At 37.9% G+C, this 19,643-nt stretch overlaps 1 protein-coding gene across 7 annotated transcripts in view; it reads right to left on the reverse strand.

Annotated features, from left to right (window-relative positions):
• SULF2 (sulfatase 2) overlaps positions 1–19,643 on the reverse strand; it is a 124,708-nt gene that overhangs the window by 38,627 nt on the left and 66,438 nt on the right. For all 7 annotated transcript variants that reach the window (XM_042044241.1, XM_042044232.1, XM_042044254.1 and 4 more), the window contains 4 exons: positions 16,296–16,535; positions 6,643–6,794; positions 3,147–3,316; positions 182–332 (listed from right to left, as the gene is read on the reverse strand). In XM_042044241.1, the coding sequence (XP_041900175.1) occupies positions 182–332; positions 3,147–3,316; positions 6,643–6,794; positions 16,296–16,535 (713 nt within the window). The remainder of the gene's footprint in view (positions 1–181; positions 333–3,146; positions 3,317–6,642; positions 6,795–16,295; positions 16,536–19,643) is intronic.

Consider the following 19,643-nt stretch of genomic DNA (forward strand, 5'->3'; position numbering starts at 1 on the left):
GAATAAAGAGACAAAACGATCAGAGGTGAGAGGATTACACACTATTAAAAAACTGATGCGGTCCTTCTCCACCTTCTTTCTCCCTTATCTTCATATGCAGGACTATGTGGAGCTTAACTCAAGAAACAAGCACCTGTTTAGCCAAAAAACAAAACAAAACAAAAGCGACTATTAATCTTACCATCTCCATAGAGTCATCCACAGACATGAGTGTTTGAAGGCGCTTTCTCTGTAGCATGTTAGTGAACTCCATATGTATGGGTTTCATGGGACCAGTATACCTCATTATCCAGTGCTTGTCTGGGTTTGGAGCATAGTTATAACTGGGAGTACTAAGGAAATGAGAGAAAACCACAATGTTTTAGCCAAGTAGAAAAAAGTGACAGTAATGAATATTAATTTCTATTTGATCAACACTATAGGAAGTACTATCTGAGGTGCACAAGAAAATATTAAGATTATTTTCGAAATGTCTTCTAGTTTCATGTTATGAAACACGGGAAAATGAAAACAACTTGGGGGGGGGAATAAAATCTATGAAAACATTAAACATACCTTATCTTTCGAGTGATTTCAGACTAACAAGTGTACATTTCAAGGCCAAGGGACTTAGCCTCAGAAGTCTTAACTCCACAAGTATGATCAGGATGAAGCACGTATTACAGAGCTCCTACTCATGTAATTGCTTTGTTTTCACTCCACTCACATTAGCACCAAATACTACATCTTGTGCAAGCTGTTTAAAAATAACTATACAACTTGCTGTAGAGGTTCTACTATGTTCTTTAACAGCTTTTTGGAATTCAGCATGACTGGCTACTTGAATACTTTCACACTTATGCAACAGAGGAGCACAGGCACTCTGTCTACTGGTATCCAATTGCATGTGAGCAGCAGAAGTGGATACACAGCCGGATTTTAAAGACCTGCAAAGAAAAGTGGGATGAGGAAAATAGGGCTGTATTTTGAAGACTCATTCCAGCCACCAACTCCTTTACTTGAAGTCCCTGCAAAATCCCAATAACTGGGTTCAACATCCACCTGGAATCTCACTGTCCCTCAAAGTTCTCACAATCCTGGGACGTCATTAAAGTGATGAGGAAAAATATTGTCCACAGTTTCACATGGTTGGGAGTCCCAGCAATCACTTTTCTATGCATAATTATATTACTTCAGGTTAGCTGAACCTAAATAAAAGATTTATATTACCACCATGATGTCAACTCTCCACATCACCAACTCATTAAAAGATATTATTATAGCTTACATTTGCAAGAAATACTATTCTTACATACTATATTTATTCCTTATTACTTATGGTTGAAGACCACCTTTTACAATTTCTTCACATCATGGCTCAAAGACATCATGCACAGAGTCTAAAGTGTTAAAAATTACTTTTCCTAGGTAATTTGGTTAGACTTCCTTTTTTCATTCAAAGCAGTAAACTTGGTCTGTGCCAATCTGCAAGCCAAGAGAGTAACACAGTAACACAGGAAAAAATAGCAAATACTCATTTACTTTCCTCTAACCAACACAGAATTTCCTGATAAATTCCTATTTGGGAAATTTCTACTGTTGGTTTTGTGTAGGCAAGAGAGCAGCAAGGTAAGTTATTAAGCTAAAAAATAACATCAGCTGAAACTTCTCATCAAAATACTGCGTATCTAATGTATCTCTGAATATGACAGTCAGAAGACATTTAATATAAATATTAAACTAATAATCTGACAGTGAAATGTTTTATGCTGAAAGCCTCTGTTAGATGCTATCTGAAAAACTTTTTTAGGTGGCAAGTGGAGGCTTCTTCATACAGGGAGGAAAGTGCTGCTGTCTATTCTCTCTGTATTGTTAATAGTCTCTTGAATTTCAGAATGTTATTGTGGTTGAAATAATGACATTGCTTCTCTGAAAATGCTGACCATTACGGAAACTGTTGCTATGTGATGCTCAGAATGAATCAAAAATGCTTCGCTAACTCCTTTTCAGCTTACTTTGTAATTTCCTGGCTGATTTGAAACCTCCCACTAGTTAGACCAACTAAAGCCCACAATTTTCTTTGATTACTACAAATGTAACTCTTTAATCCTTAACAGATTTGTCTGTCTTATGGGAAAAATACAAAAAAGTAACATTCCTAGAAGCTAGCTGAAACAACTTCTTCGAATGTATCCAGAAGGGAAGCCCCAGACAGACTGAATTTGACCTTGAAAAAGATGGATGGTAAAATGTACCCTCTATTGAAGTGAATTCTGATCACCGCTAAAACTGCCCAGCTGCCACATTCTCTACAGCTCACAATACAGGCAGCAATAAAGGAAAACCATGCAGCTGAGGGATTTTCTCTGTGAATAATTTTCAAACAAGATGACTGAAGATGCTCACAGAGAGGAGCTCTACAGAATGAGATGGAGAGAGTCTGCAGTATAGGGCAGAATGGTCATACCAGCCAGAATATGGTAGAGAATCAAGAGAACAGCAGCAGAAATTAGCCACAGAAGTACATACCAGAGCTCCAAGGCAAAGCAGCACCCTGACTAAAACCCATACCACTGGCTTTTAGCTATTACTAGCAACGCCACATGATGTAGTGTGTACATCAACCAATGTCAAGCACTACCATCCCACTTTCACTTGGCTTTTCTTTTCCACAGAATCCACTTACAGTCTTCGCCACTGCTGCCACAAGGAAAGGTGTGGAGTCATACCACACAGTGTACTGCCTTCTGGTTTGGCGACTAGGCAAAGACTTTGTTCAGGGTATTGCTTATTGCTTTAGGGCAATTTGTAAGTGTTCCACTTGCACTCTGATCCTTCCTTACAATATCCACATGACAACCAAACAGTAAGAACTGCCTGCAACCCTTTATCATTGAGAGATTTATCTGTCACTGAGATTCCCTGGAATTTGGGAACAAGGGGAAAAATGGAAAGTAGAGAACTAATTTGTATCATTCCTTCACTGTATGTACACATTCTGCATTTTTACATTTACTCTTAAACCTAGGCCACTGAAAACTCCTCTTAAATATTTGTGACAAGTTATGCCAAGAGTACTATAAAGAAAACATTGTTCACCCAGAGGTACCCAGAACTTCCATACTCCAGAACCTGAAAATCAATCAAAGGTTTTGTTTTTTCCTTACATGTGTTGTGAGGCATTAGGAAAGAGCTGTGAGTACTGAGGGGCTGAATCTTCAGGGCCATGAGGAGCAGCATGGCTTATGACCATCAGTACTGGCCTGTGAGGATACATCTTCTTTGATATTCTAAAGAAGGTAATACTGTCATTGGTAATCAGATCAGTCAGATAATCCTGCAAGTAGAAGCAAACGTATAATGAGACACTTGAAAAGGAATTTCAAACTGGGAGGTAATAGGAAGGAGAGGTCTGAGGTACCATAAGAAATAGGGAAAAAAAAGCTACTTCACTAAGAAAGGTAGGAGGAAGAAGTAAGTTACAGATGTTAAAATCTCAAAAAACTAAAATCAAATAATTCTTTCTTCAGTGCCTAGAAAAACAAAAACCAACAGCTTCTAGCTTTTTCTCAGAAATGAATGACACTAAAGAAGATCAAATAGTACTCTTTCTTCCTAAAGTGGGTAACTACATTATGAAAAACACAATGCTAAATACAATGACCAGGTATGAATGAAAAAAAATTATCAGTGTCGGTATCTTCTAAGGTGTATAGTCCAACCTTACATCACAAAAATACTTTGAAAAACCAAATGGCTCAATATTCTTTTTTCTTAACCTTCTTCTGAACCAGAAGTCACTAACATGAGAAGATTGTGGGCTAATTGAACGAAAGACTTCATTCAAAAATACAGTGACAATCTGATAGAGATCTAGCTCTATTGCACATATTGTTGAGAATTTAGAAATCTTCCTGTAGAAGAGTTGGACTATCTCTATACTTTCTAAGAGTGTCATTATCATTCTTATGATATCTGCAAGAGCTATAGGGATTGAAGACAGGATTTTTAATGACAAGCCATGCTCTCCCTTAGGTGCTTCACAGGAACACTACAAGTATAAATATCCATCAAACATTAGTAGGATATGAAACTACACCTTAAAAAAAAACCCAAAATAACTGTCATGTCACAGCAGAATGTAAAATCAGATGTAACATATGGTCAAGCCAACAAGTACAAGGTGTGGTATAGACTGGATTGCATCTCCTTTTGAGTACAGCTTTCTGCCCATGGTTAAGACACTTGCTCCTCTTCACCTCTGTTAGCATCCTTGGTCTGAAAGTCAGCTTGTCATTCAAAGGAAGCCTTTTCCACAGACTATATTTACTTCCCCCAAGTTGTTTCTTGTCTATCCCAGAACAAGGCTGGCAAAGTCTCCATTTATAATTTTACACACTGGTCCCAACACAAGGCATGACTGTTACTAAACTGCCATGATTATGACTGTTCCTGGGATGGTATTTTCACTCTAAATAGGCATTAAATGAAGGACTTCCACTCATAAAAGTAGGCAGGGGAAGGGAAAACGTACCAAAGCAAAACTGACTTCTGAACATGCTTTCAATGCCTGAGATGATATTCATAGCTAAGAGAGAATACTGAAGTGCTCTCAAAAATGCACTGCTGTTTATCTTCATTGTGCTGCTTCTTTAAGCCGGTCAATCACTTTAAGCCTGTAACTCCTCTTTGATTTAGCCATTAGAAGAGCAGAGTTCTCCAATTTCATTTTAAAGAGACAGGTTTCCACATGGTCAAAAGTGAAAATCACTACAAACCCAGCATTTACCAGGCCAAAAGACCAAACAGAAACATTTCACTGAACTGATTTCTTTTGGTTTTTTTTTAAAGGTCCACATTATAGAGGTTGTAGTTGTACGAAATTAAAATTCATCTAAAAGATGTCGGCAGAAACTGAAAAAGAAAAATCAAAGTAGAATGTATTTTGTAAGAAAATCTGAAAGAATTTAATTTTCAGAGAAGCTTAGCAGTTACTTTAGAGGACAAAATGAACTGTTGTTTTGGTTTTTTTTCCTAGTTTTCCACTGGCACATAATTAACATCAGCTGGTTAAACAGATAGGACTAAAAAATAGTTTGATTATATTGCTCATTGCTGCAAAATCACATTTTCAGCAACAAGAATGGCAGGAAAAAAAGAGAAACAGTCTTCCAATTCGGCTTCCGTTTGCTCATTTGAACTCCAGTGTTAACATCAACCAGTGCTGTTGCTCTGCACGCTATCATCTGTTTATTACTGTAGCTGTTTATTATGCAAGAATATGAAGATTATAAAAAGTCTGTCTTTTCATCAGCCTTATTTTTTGATTTATTTATTACCAAAATCAGTAAGAAAAACTAAAACAAGTGAAAACCTTAACATTTTCAAGTCTGGCATACACAAACAGTTGAATATATTGGAACATAAAGCTCCCTGTTGGCTCCTTGGTACAATGGAGATGGAGAACAGTGCCTATGAAATCACTTGACTGACACTGTTCCACAGAAGATATATTTCCATCACAACATTTTAGTACATGGCTGTAAAGATTAGCTCTATCATTCTTCATAGATCAGAAGGAAAACAGAAGACAAATAATTCTGTACACTAGTTTGCACCTTCTCTTTAGCAGCTGATGATGGAAAAGGCAGCCCTAGAAGACTGTGAAGTTTTATCTCTCAGCACAAAGTACATTCAATTATAAAAGGCAAATAGGGCAAAGGAAAACGGAAATCACAGAGAGGAAACCACAGACACCAACCTTTTAAAGGAAAAACTGGCTGTGAACACTATGCTAATGAAACACAAATAGGAAGGCAGGATTTGCCATCAATAAGAGAAAGCGAACAAAACATCTGTTAAACAAATATACATTACAAATCACTTCAGAATGAGTCAACTTCCTTAGTGATACACTAAAACTAGAGCAGTTTATGGATAGATTTAGTTACCATCCTACTTCAGAGTCACTTCTGCCCACTTTAGGACTTCACTGAAGCTGGTTCCTTTGGAAAGGAACACTTTTAGCTGAAATAAACATATGCCTGACTGCAAGCAGGTATTGAGCTGTAACATGTTAGATGAGGAAAAAAATAATACTGTGTTTGACAATGACTATCAAGCATTTTTGTAAGTTTGGTCAGGATATAACATCCTTGAAAGGATATTAAGAAACATATGCATCTGTATGCACAGAAATACAAACAAAATATTTAAATTCTCCACACATTCAGAATTATCATAAATTGTCCCAAGATTCTGTGAACACTCCATAATATTGTGGCTGTGAAACAAGTTGCTTATACTAAAAGGATTGGTCTAGCTGGAGGGAAACGGATTCTTATCTCATTAATGCTTGTGTAACTCCGCTGACACAATAATTACATACAAAGCACAGAAATAGCTAACACACAGCATCTTCAGCTTGTAGTATCTAATACAGTCTCAGAATATTTTACTTGTTTCCACTGCTGGTAGTAATGTTTTCAGTAACTCCCAGACACTCCCAGAATGGAAGGTAACCATGCCCAAACACTACTGTTACCAGTTGTAGATAATGTTACACGCACTGGCTTTCAAGTATAAAAAGAGACTGAAACCATAAAGTACAGCTTTCTTATGGTCATGTCTAAATGTAAATAGAAATAAATCAACAGGACCTACCCTGGAGTAGTCATATCCATGCTTCTCCTTCACTCCGTTTCTACAGAGTGTGTAGTTGTAAAATCGAGAATTTTTAAGTAATCCAACCCATTCTTTCCAACCAGGAGGCACATAGGAGCCATTGTATTCATTAAGGTACTTTCCAAAGAAAGCTAGGGGTAGAAAACAGAAGTGTAGTAAGAAGGCATAACAGAAACACCATAGTTAAAGAGATTGTTTCCTTTCTGTTTTTTCTTAAAATAATTTTGTCCTCTCCATTACAATAGATTTAAGGTAAGTTCTGAGTTTTAAGCTTGCATCTGTTTTTTTAATTTGTATCTCTATAATGTAGATATTTTGATTTACAACCTATGTATATGAGAAACTGGACCACGATTACCATTATATTTTCTTTTTCAGTGCCTGATATACTTGGAATCAGACCACACGTTCTTCCTCCTAGACTCTTCATATCCTTCACGCTGCTGAGCTGCATCCATCCACCTATTAGTGCCCCATGAAATTGAACTTCCCACTAAGAGTGTGAAATTAAAACTCATGTTTTAAGATATTAACACTCTACATTTAAACATGAATGCTGTGCATAAAGTACTTAAAAAATTTATTTAGAACATTGTTTTTCTGAGCTATTTCAACAGACAATTTTCCAGATATTAACTTGGGTTTTGAGCATGAGTATTAATTACTCCTAAAGATTTGTTTATCTCTTTAAAATCTTTTACTTCTGTATCTGGTATCAGTTTTCCCCAGCTCAAAGTTGAACAGTGAGCTACAATTGCCCAATCCCTTAGTATAGGGATGGAGTGGGGGGAGCGAGGGAACACTTCTGTCCTTTTTTCTGAGGTATATCTAGCAAAAATTACTTTCAGTATTTTTGTCCCGAGAGACAATCAGAGGAAAGCAGATGAGAAAGTACTCTTGGCATTGCATGGAACAACCAGTTAGCCCAAAGGTCAACTACATTTTGCCTTCACATCATGGCCAAATATACTCTTAGACTGACAATATACAGTGGAATAAACCTCGTGAAATTAATGGGTTTACTGCAGAAATAAGGGAGTTCCAAGATAAAATCCTGTAATTCAGTATTAAATTTGGTTCCATGGGTAAGATGTTTTCAAGAGATACCAGTTCTTTTTAGGTATCAAAATAACTGACCAAGCTTTCCAAAAATCAGTAACTCCTAACTGCTGAAGCCACCTTCAAAATAGTCAACAAAATGGTCCCAGTCAGCAACTTTTGTGACAACTGAAAATATGACACTACTGTAAGGGTTAGAAGATGTGGCATTAGTATTATTACCTTAGTAACTGCAGGAAATCTAATGAGTTGCATAAAACATACAGTGAGTCCCTCAATCTTAGAGTATTTTCAAGGATGCAAAGAGGGGCTTAAGACTACATTTTGTTATCAGATCCCTTTAGTAACATCAGTTTCAAGATGCTAAGGAAGACTGGGTTCTGAGTACCTTTTACTGTTTCTTGTCTCTTGTATGTCTGCAACAGTCCTTGATATGATGAATCCATTGAAGTACTTCACCAGGTAGATTAAGAGGAGAAACACAGGTGTGTATTCACACACACATTTTAGTCTACTGTGCACTGATGGCCAATTTTTCTCTACCTTGCAGCACACTGATAGTGCAGTGTGCTATCACATGCTCCATCCACTATCTCGCAGGGGACTAGTCTGATATCTAGCAGGACAAAGGCAAAGCACAGTAATCTTTGTGACACCTTTGTTCTTCTTCCTGAATTTGCATTGCACATTCCTCAGTGGTTGCCAAGGATCAGTGCCAAGATCTATTTACAGGGGAATTGGTGGGAGGGGAGCAGATGAAGCCAAATAAAACAAAAGTACTCAAACTAAATACCTTGAAATGGTCAACAAGGAATCAAACCAAAGAATGCTGATGGTGAGCCAAGTGTTGCTTGTCCTTCTCAGATAAGCAAATTTCCAATGGAATTGGGACCAAAGGTCCTTTTCACTGATGCCTAGGACAGCTTACAAAAGTTTAAACCCAACTAGAACCGTAAGGCACAAATATCTTTCTGAACATCCCTCTCGGGCACCCTTTGAAAGTTAAAAGGAAAAAAAATGTAGAAATGGTAATCTTTATGTCACCAATCTTTATTACAATTCAGGACATGATACCTTGGTGTATCATAACAGCATGATTTCCTACACCGGGCAGTGGGAGTGCTTGCTGGTGCCGCGGCTGAGAACGCTCCTTTACGACACACCTCACTAGCACTCCTCAGTCTGCTCATACACCTTGGCAGCCAATCCTGACAATTCAGATTTTCCATAAAACGTTTCCTAATGTCAAAACCACAATAGCGAGACATTTTAATAAAAATTTACCATGGGCATCACGCCCCCCCTTTTATACACCATGAGCACAGAAGAATCTTAACATTTAGATTTATCCTCCTCTTTCCACATGCAAGATTTCTTCCTCTTCCACATGTAAAACTCAAAAACCTCCTCAATAGTAGATTGTCAGACTTTTTAAAATAACTTTTAAAATGCTTTTTTACTCTAAGCAAAAGTTTACCCAGCTTAATGCTGAATCTTTACTAAAATACCAAAGTCTGCACTATGCTGTTTGGGCAACCCCTGAAAGAATTTCATTTAGAGCCATTTTGTTCATAGGATCTGAAGAAAACCTGGTTGCCAAGTTTCAGGGAGCTATTAGGATATTCCGCACAAGAATAATTATTTGCTGTATTTTAACAAAGTTGGGTGTTTTCCCATCTACCAATAAACCAGGAAGAAACCTACTAAAAGCATTAGTTCATGAATAAAAATAATAAAGTCTTACTGAATCCAATTAGGTGAAAAGTCCAACCACAGTTCAGTATAATCACAGACTTCCTTTCAACAAGATATACACTGAATAAAAAGTCATCTAGATTTTACAGTCGTTTATTGTCTGTACATTTACCTTTTACTTTTGACAAAAAAATATATTTGACACTTTTTTTGTAATCAACCAATAACCTCTTACAGTTCTGAAATGCCTCCATCTCAAAAATGTACCTAGTCCTCCCACACATAACACACAGGCAGGGATGCAAAGTGCTATTGTCTCTAACTTGGAAGACAAGACAAAGGTCTCAGGGCAGTACTTTTGCTACCAAAACATACAAAAAGACACGAGCTTGCTTAAATTCAAAGAAATAGAAATTCAACTTTCAGAAACTGGAATTAGAATCTATCTGCAAATTTTATGCTGTAGGCACTGGCAAGTCTCTGGAAACATTACTGTTCTCCTATGCACTTCATTAAGGCATACAGCTTATTTGAACTCCCATATCACTAAATTCTTCCAGTGCCAACTCAATTGTGCATCACTGCTGTGGAGGACAGGTATAGAACCATGTGGGCGATACAGAACACTCACACCTTAAACATACAGGAAAAACAACTTAGGAAAAATTGTCCTGAGTACATTACGCTAGTAAAATAAGCTTGATGATTTTGAAAGACCATCTTACTAACTCACCACCATGAACCAAGCCTATCAGAAGAAGTAGTAAGATGGACTGAGTCAGTAGATCTGGGCTATACATGAGGACTCATCGTAGATCCTTGGTTTCCTTTTGCAATAACAGCTATCCATGATATAGACACTCTGCAGAATCTTTCTTTCACATCAATTTCAAGCCCGATAGTCTCAAACTATCTAATGGACAACAGGCCTTGCTAAGACAGTAATATTTCTATACAGAGAGCAGAGGACCTATGGAAACTAATTTACCTTCTAGATAAATAATTCAGAAACCTGCTACCCAGTTTTGTAAGTTACCAAAATGTCCTGGACGTATCCAACACTTCAGTTCCTAGTCGAGCAAATCACTTCTAAAAATTAAGTCTGACTTTTAAATCACTTGGTTATTATTTTTAACAACGGCCTGCAGTCCTTCATCGACTGCAAAAGCCATCTGTTCTGCAAATAGGTTGTTACTCTGATCTGGATAATCTGTTTTCATTATATGCAGATAACATGACAGAGTGCAGTATGGCATAGTGGCTAGGGCACTGGAGGGTGGATGAAAACTTGCATCTCTTCTTTGTGTTGGTTTTCATCTGCATGGGACCTTGTAGAAAGTACTTCACAATTCTGTTTCTACTTCTGTCTATGCTTTGAGTTTTTAGGTCACTCGTTATTCCTCATCAAGCTATTATACACAAAGATCAACTTAAGTTTTTAAGTATTTCTGTAAGAAAAAATAGCAAGCAGCAACTATTGCATAGAGCAAATTCTACAGCAGGGAACAGTTAATCTAAGAGTCTTATTCCTGACCTGTATCTAGATATTAAAAACTGGTCACATGTTTATTAAAGGAGGAATGAACCTCAAAGGCTATTCACCAATAGCCTTTCTTCTCCTTCTTCCAATTTAATGTTAAAATCACTTTAAAATAGCAAAAGCTCAGACAGTGAAGTACAAAATAATTACTTGAATGGAGTCAGCCCCTGTATCTTCTTACTCTAATATTAATGGAAGGAAATGGAAAGCTGTCACTGAATTTTAATTAATTCATTAGTTGATTATTGTAAAGCCCCATGAAAACGCTAAGAATGATTATTACTTTTATTCCAAATAAATATTTCATAATGGCAGAGTTGGACCTCCCAAACCCACTTTTCTCTAGGTTCAAAATACACGATTGGTTCAAAATGGCATTTTATTAATTCTTTGTATAATTCAAGTACAGACTTACCACCACAAAGAGATACCCACACATCACCATAGAAGCAGCAGCTTTTGCCTTTGTTAATACGTTCATTTAACTGAATAGGGGTAGCTGTACTATAGGGTACTGCTCAACAGGAACAAGGAAGGTAAGTTAGTCAAAATGTGTACTGCATTTGGTGCATACTGAGCCACATTCAGCCCTAACATAAATTAACAGAACTCTCTCAGAAGAATCACTGAAGCAAAAGTGTCCTTCTGCCAGGCTGCAATTGACCTACCATCCCTAGTTCTTTTGAATTTCTTAAGATAAAACATGTCTTTTCATTTCCTGACTGCAGAGAAGGCTGACAAAATACCTTAGAATCAGTCATCAATTTAAGACCTCATCATTCAGCCAGCTGGACAAGCGGAAAAGAGAAGCTTTTCTCATTCAGTAATGTCAAAAAAAAGTTTAAACCTGTATTTCAATATAACATCTTGGTATTTGTTGCTGCAGGACCCAAGTATACAACAATGCATTGTGCATTTTAAAACCCTTCTCAGAGAAAGAGATGCATATGTTCATAGAAAACAGATCCTTTTTTCTATAAATATTTACCAGGAACACTTGGCAGAGAACTGCCATTCACAAATGCTTGTCACAGGATCTCTTTGTTTCTTTTCCATTCTAGTAATGTCCTACTCTAAGCTGAAGTACCAGCATCCACTATTTTAAGTTAGTCATGATTCAGATGTAGCTTAGTGACTTTCTAAAGATTGATTCATCAACTGAATTGGTTTACTTAGATAAACTGTTCTCCTTGCCCAATTTCCCACTTTATGCTATAGGAGAATATACTGAGATTGGGAACTCATGTTGTGGGAAGGTGTAGTGGCTACATAACAAGAACACGTGTTGCTATTCAGGACACTGGCAGTTTTTAAACTGTGAGACAGGTTAATGCAGAACACAACATACTTGTAATGCCTATTGCCTCAATGGCTTCCCTTGTAGAAGGAAAACCCACCCTCTGTATTCCCATGTGTCATAGGTTAGCAAGCATAGTCCCGGAAGGGATGTCCTTGCTAAGGGGTGCTGACAGCTTCCTCTGGGAACCGATAGAACCTATCAGCTGGCCAGTTTGAATATGGACAATTCTCTGAGCCACTTAAAGTTGTGACCACCTCTGTGATCCACATTTAAGAATAGGCAAACTCCCCCTCCAAGCTCTCTCTCGTTTCCGGCGCTGGGACAAGTGGCTGCAGGCCCCGTGTGGGGGCCAGCGGGCCCAGCCAGGCCCTGCTTGGGCCAGGCCGGGCCGGGCCACGGCCATCCTGAAGCCATGGACCTGTTCCAGCCATGGAACCCCCCCCACTGCCTTGCCGTGGGCAGCCGGAGCAGCTCGGCTCTCCCCCCTCTCCACTGCGATAAGAAAAATTCAACATTCCAGCTGCAAAGCTGCAAGGCCGAGGTGAGATTAACCCTTTTACTGCTGTGAACAGCTGAAACCCTGAGGGAAGAGAGAGAGGAGATGCTTAAAGCTGAAATTCTGTTGTGAAGCTATGATATATCAGAGTATCCCGTTGTAATTCCATGAAGATCTGGGGGGTGGAGTGTTCAACTCGTGAGCAAAAGCACCTGCGCTGAGATAGGCAGATGCTGACGCAGCTGTAATTTCATGAGAAGTTTGGACAGGGAGAGATGAACCAGATGAGGACTTTTGCTCCAAATGGGAAAGGAGAAAACCTCAGTTCCTAGAGATGCTCCCAGAGATAGTCCTAACAATGAAGATGAGGAAGACCCTTTGCTCCCAGGGAAGGAGAAGGGCCTCTGTTTTTGTTTCTGAACGGCTCAACCTTAAAATGGTACCCCAAAACACTTCAAGAGTGGACCCTCGAACGCGGGAAAACCAATTGCTATCTGTGTGTGACCTTGAACAAGCTGCAAGTCGGGGGAAGGGACTCACACGCAGGCAGAGAGACTCCTCTTCCTAAATGGACTGAACGATATTTGGAAGTGGGTGGCTGTCTCGTTGTGATGATGTTTTCATAGCATGAGCAAGAAGAGACTTCTCTTTCTAAATGGACTGAACAAGGTTATTATGACAGTGGTAAACAGACTGAACATCTCAAGGGTTGTCTTTTTACATTATCAGTGGGAGAAGGGAGGAAGGTGGGGGGAGGAGGAGAGTTCTGAAGGTGGTATAATTTTTTTTTTTCCCTTCTTTTAGGTCTGTTAACAAACTTCTTTATATTCTTTCAAGTTTGATGCCTGCTTTGCATTTCTCCTAATTCTTATCTCACAGAAGATAAACAGTAATGAGTATTTTAGACCAAACCACTACACCATGATATTTAATTGATGGACATAAAGTGACAGCAAGCCTATGCATGACAGTCAAAATCCTGGCTGTTACAGCCAAAGACTGAACTTCCCTTGAGCTCAGCCCCTCTATTCTTTCAAGTACAGTGCCTAACAAAGTTGGTCAAGGTTTTTAACGTGCCAAAGTTAAAAAACGTAAAACTGACACCCAAGGCTGAAACCGAAGAAACAGCTGGGGGAAAGACATACCTTTTCCATCTATTTTTCACTTGCAACTTGTGCCAGAAAAACCTGCACCACACTGCTCTCTCCTGCCTGCATGCGACTAGCACATTCCCAAAGGTGTCAGCAGCTGCACAAGTCTCTATAGATCCCAGCCACAAATGCCACTACCCCAGAGAACACACTACAGTGCAGAAAGACTGATCCCCAGAAGAATCATCTTTTGCAACTAAACAAAACACAGGGAAATCACAATGGATAGAGAAGAGGCAAAGGAGATGTGAAACCAGCAGCAGGAAAGAAAAACAGATGGAAGCTATGAAGTGGAGTAGGAGAGTACAATTTCTGCCTTCAAGATAACACAAAAGAGAAAAGAGAAGAGAAAAAACACAGGGAGAAGGCCTGGGTTATGAATCAATTAAAAAGCTTTCTCATTCCAAGGTTGTCAACTGAAATACAAAAGCAAGCCTCAAAAAGCTTTACTCCTCATTGCCTCTTTTTCTACTCCTTAAAAAATCCAAAACCGACCTAACAAAAAAACCCCAAAACCAACAAACAAACAAACCACACCAAAACCAAGGAATTAAGAAGCTAAACTGTATGTTTGCAGAGCAAACCAGTACTACAAAGGACTTCAAAAATAAAAAATAAAACCCAACAAATGAATTCCTGTGCTTTCCACATCTTCCTTTGTTCACTGTAGTCATGTTCAAGGAGGTCTCTCCATTTCAGAGAAACTTTATTCATAATCTTCAAAGTATTCTTCTTAGCAAGTTTCTTTTGAAACTTGAGAAACTGAGTAGACAAGGTTCTCAAATACAATCTCCTGCTGTTTCTGAAGCAGGTAACGCTAATATCTTTGCGGGGGGGGGGAAAAAAAGATAAAAAATACCTTATTACTGCTGACATCCTTCATAGTGGATAACTCCAGCCTTTAACTGGAGAACAGAAATGAATGCCAGCCTCCAATTACAGCAAATTCCATTTAAATTTGTATAACAACATGTCACATTTAACTACATGAATGAGGATCTCATTTTCACCTTACGATCACTTTGTACTTCTAAAAGCCCTATTTCTGTGTGTTCCAATAAATTTAGTTTCCACATTAAGAGAGGTAGAATGAATATGTAATATAGATTCACTAAGATCTTGGGTCTAAATTTAAACATTAAGTTAATGTAAAAAAAAAAAAAAGACATATGAACACCTTGCAATAGCTACTCAAGTTGGTAAAAATTGCCGGTTCTTGAAATACAACCACTAAATATAAAAATTATTACAACAGACAAAGCTCAGTAAACACAAACCAAATAATCTATGAAGAATAAAACATTAACCTTGGTTTGTACTCATATGCTCACTGGTATTGGTGCCAGGAATGATAAACGGAGGGACACAGCAAGCAATTAATAAGATATGTGCACTTCCCCTAGTTTAGTTCTTTCCAAATTAATTCAGATCTTCATTTTAGAAAAACAAAACAAGGAAATCACTTACTTAAGACTGAAACTTAGAAGAAATAACACATAAAACTCACTTGAATAGTCAGAAAGAAAATAATGATCTTGTTACAATTACTATTCAAGGCTTATATTAGTTTCTGGAAGCATCAAATAACTATGAATTCAAGGAAAAAAAACACATACTATTACTAATGAGTATAATACAATACTGCAGTACATATACACTATAAATATCACAAAAAGAACCAGGTTTATGCTCATTTCTCATCATGACAAAAGGCAAGAAATGTAACAAAACCACTGTCACAGGCAAGGACCTGAATCTGATGTCGGGGGAAGCAAGAAGAAATTAGGTGTGAAACATATGCTATATGTTTTCTGAAATCCTTTCTACAGGATATTTGTTCCTGACAAGCACTGCATGAAAAGAGGCTAATTTGTTTCTCAGGAGTGCATTTCATCTCGCCAATTATTCCTCAGTCATTATTTATCCTAAACACCTTTCTGGGAATTGATTGTCTAGAGAAATCACACCAGCTGACTGTCCCAAAGCACAAAAGGAGCAGTCCCTTCCCTTTCATTCTTAATTTGCTTAATATATCAGTTTTATGAAAAAAGTCAGAACACTAATTCCTTTTCATAGCATTTTTCTTGGTTGTTCTGCACACTTCAGGTAATTGTAGGCCATATTCTACGTTTGCTAGGCCTTCAGTTCAAGCATGAACAGTATTTTAGTCCCACCTTCTGAAAAACAAAAGTCTTGGTTTTTTTGTTGACTGTTCATTTGTAAATAAAAATTTCCTCAAGTAAAAGCGCAAGGAAGCTAAACCAACATGGAAGACTTAAGCTCTGGCATTACGCACTGCTGCAGTAAAGAAGAAATTAGAATTAAAATATTATATACGATAGTCTCTGTACTAGCAAGTCTAAGGAAGCTTTCAGATGGACCCAGCCTTACCTGTCCTGTACCCTGTATTGTTGAGGTACACTGCAAACGTGCGTATTTCATGCTGAGCCTGCCAGGATGGAGAAGAACAGTTCTCATTGTTAGTGTAAGTGTTGTGGTTGTGGACATACTTCCCCGTAAGAATAGAGGAGCGAGATGGGCAGCACATGGGCGTTGTCACAAAGGCATTGATGAAATGAGCACCTCCGTGTTCCATGATACGTCTTGTTTTATTCATCACTTGCATAGAACCTGTAAGAGGAAAAACATTTCAGAATTATTTTCTTGTTTCAGTCACAAGAGCTATGTAAGAGCTCGGACGTTACATTAGAAACCAGAAGGAAGCACAAGTAGAAAGGGCATTGTTATCTCTGACTGAACCCAAATCCAGAGAGGTTACTCCTGCCTCAGTGAAGTTCTCCCACTGTTTCAGTAAGGACTAAATACTGAAGTCCCAAGTAAAGACTTGACTCAACCATGTTAACATAGATCATAATGCTTCTTTCATTTCTCTCTCTCTAAATTCAAGATTTACAACTGTAACTATCTGCACCACCTCCACAGCCTTTCTGGAGCTGCTAATACTGTTCACCCTAGTACTGAGGGTGAAAAGCACTTTATGCAGAAACCCTGACCAAAGCTTGCATGCTCTTTAAGTGTTATCTAATCTTTGGTTTCACAAGAAACCTGATACACTACCTTTTGTGCCAGCCTTATGCAAAAGGCTGAGGGCTGTAACCACAGAATCATTTCGTTTGGAAAACTATTTAGTCCAAACTACTGCTCAAGAAGGGTCTGCTAGAGTTGTTCTCTAGATAAATTATTCTATTCCCTAATGTGAGGTATTAGGAGGTATTGATTTCTGTAATTGTCACTGAACCAAAGACAACAAAAAGCTCCCATAATAATTTCCATAACGAGTTCAGTGAGTTCTAGCTATCTGCTTTATCCATTCTGGTAACAGACTTACTATCTACATCTTCTTAGGCTTGATTCTGCAGAATCAGATTTTTAGATGACTACTCAGGGCAGGTAACACTATGTATTACATAACTATTGTCTAAAAACAAATAAGCAAGGGACTTGAATAAATTGGGGTAACATGAATAAGTCTTTGACAACAATTACTGAATGCCACAGTGCTGCCAAATGGTTTTTCTGTTTATTTAAGACAAGGTTTTGGTCAAAGACTGGATCCTTACCATAGACATCCACCTAGCTAAATCTGGATCCATATCAGTGCTCTTCTTAAACCCAGAAACACCAAGAATCAGAGAAACAAGAAATTTAATTTCCCTGTTCTATCAGTGCCTAATAGTTAAAACTGCATCAGAGCAAGTTAGGTAAAATTTTCTTGATCTAGGAAGAATTCCAATTTTGTAAAGAATTCGTCATGGTACCTGTCAACAGCATGACCTTGCAAAGGAGATTAAACCTGTTCATCACCAACCCTTCCTTCTTGTTAGGAGCAGAGAAAGCCAACTGACAACACGTAGATGAAGGTATGGGCTCATGCTAGAATAGGGTTGGGGCTAACTTACCCAAGGCTGAGTTGGATTAACCGTTCAGCTTTAATCAATGCATCCTGCAACCATCTGGCACAAACTGTGTTGTTTCTGTCAATAATGCATTTAGGCTTCTTCTAAGCTCTTTATGCAGGGATTTCATTATGAAATTGCAACAGTAAGTTGATTGATACAGACCACACTGATATAACCAGGAATCAAAACCTAGAGGGAAAATGGTCTCAAGCCACGTACAAAATCTGACTCTCTGGCACCATGAAGGAAGGTTAATTGCTACTGTAGGTCATTTCACCTAAAAACTGCCATGGTATTAGTTTGAGACCACTTGTTTGGAATGAGTGTTAAAAAAAAAAAAAAAAGAAAAATTACAAATCCGTTTGTGCATTTCTCGGGTCGGAGGACGTCGCATCACTTTGTGACATGAACCAAGGCAGGTTATTGCACTGTCCCCTTAGAACTTGCTAAACTTCACCTATCAAAAAGGAGTTTCTGAAAAAAGCAAGATTTACTCTTTTGTTTCTATAATAGCTGTGTATTAAGTGTTAATGCCTAAAGGTACTAATAACGCAGTTAACAATTATAACAGCTAATTATACATGATGTGAGCCTGAAAACTGTGCATGTTTCCTCTGTGTTGTCCTATGAGCTAGCCCAAGCATAAACAGGCAGTCTGAAAGAATGTTTTGTCACCCCATTATTGAAATACAATTTAACAACCCCTTTAAATGACAGAGGCATTTGTGCATAAATAACAGTACATGTTAAGACTCCCCTTGGGGACAATAAGCTTCTTTAATAAAACTGCTGTAATGACAAGGCCCTATATATCAACAGTCTTTAACACAAAAACATATGATCTAATCTGCTTCTCCAGTTTGAGAACTAATAGAGAGTGACAGGGCAGTGGAAGGTAAAAATCCAGCATACTCTTCTGTATAATCTTAAATAGGGCAGCTTTAAATATTTTAAACAGCATTAAAATAGCCAACCAAAACTTATTTTCTTCAGTTTGCCTCCAATACACACACATCCATTCTCTGGCAGATTACTTATGTGTTAATCAGCAGCTGGAACCTCACTGCATCACCTTTTGAGCTAGAAAACCTTCTGAGGTTTCACTAGTGGATGTACTAGTGGCAGTCATGCTTTGAAAGTGTCAATACTTAATTCAGAAAATGTTCTGTTACTCATCTAAAACCACTGATAATAAACAAAAATCTAGCAGTTAAAAGTGAAATTTCTAAGCCATTTTAAGAAAATATCCATTGGACTACTGTGAAAATATGGAAGTTTAACTAATTTGATGTATTAAAGTTACTCAGTGAACAACGCTAAGCAAAATCTATGTTGAAATTTCACTTGAAATGTGTGCTTTCCATAACTTTGCTTCACATATCTTCACTGTTCACCTCAGGGATAAAAGCTGATATTTTGACTAATATTAATGGAGAAAAAATACCAATTATTTATGAAATAATACTGACTTCCTATTAGTTGTGTTTTGTTGTCAGAGGGAATAATTTACATGTTTTAGGGAGCTCCAACTGTTGAAGAACCTGTATTAAGTACCAAGTGACTTGTCTACTCTGAAGCACAACTTCAGAAGTGTTTTCCAGTAAACTGAACCCCAGAATTTTAATTAACTGTCCCCTAAAGACTTCTCTTTTAATTGTATTTGAAACTCCTTAGACACCCTTTTCACATCTTCATTTCCTTTTCTTCCTCTCACATTTAACAAAGCTCTAAAGCCTAATCTCCACATATGATAAGAAAAATCATCTTCCATGCTATTTTTGTAGCTTTTCAGAGGAAGGTCTCGAAACATACAAACCAC

Source organism: Corvus kubaryi, unplaced genomic scaffold, assembly GCF_017639235.1.
Source record: "Corvus kubaryi isolate FWS band 111438036 unplaced genomic scaffold, C.kubaryi_AGA036_p1.0 134, whole genome shotgun sequence".
NCBI classification, from domain to species: Eukaryota; Metazoa; Chordata; class Aves; order Passeriformes; family Corvidae; genus Corvus; species Corvus kubaryi.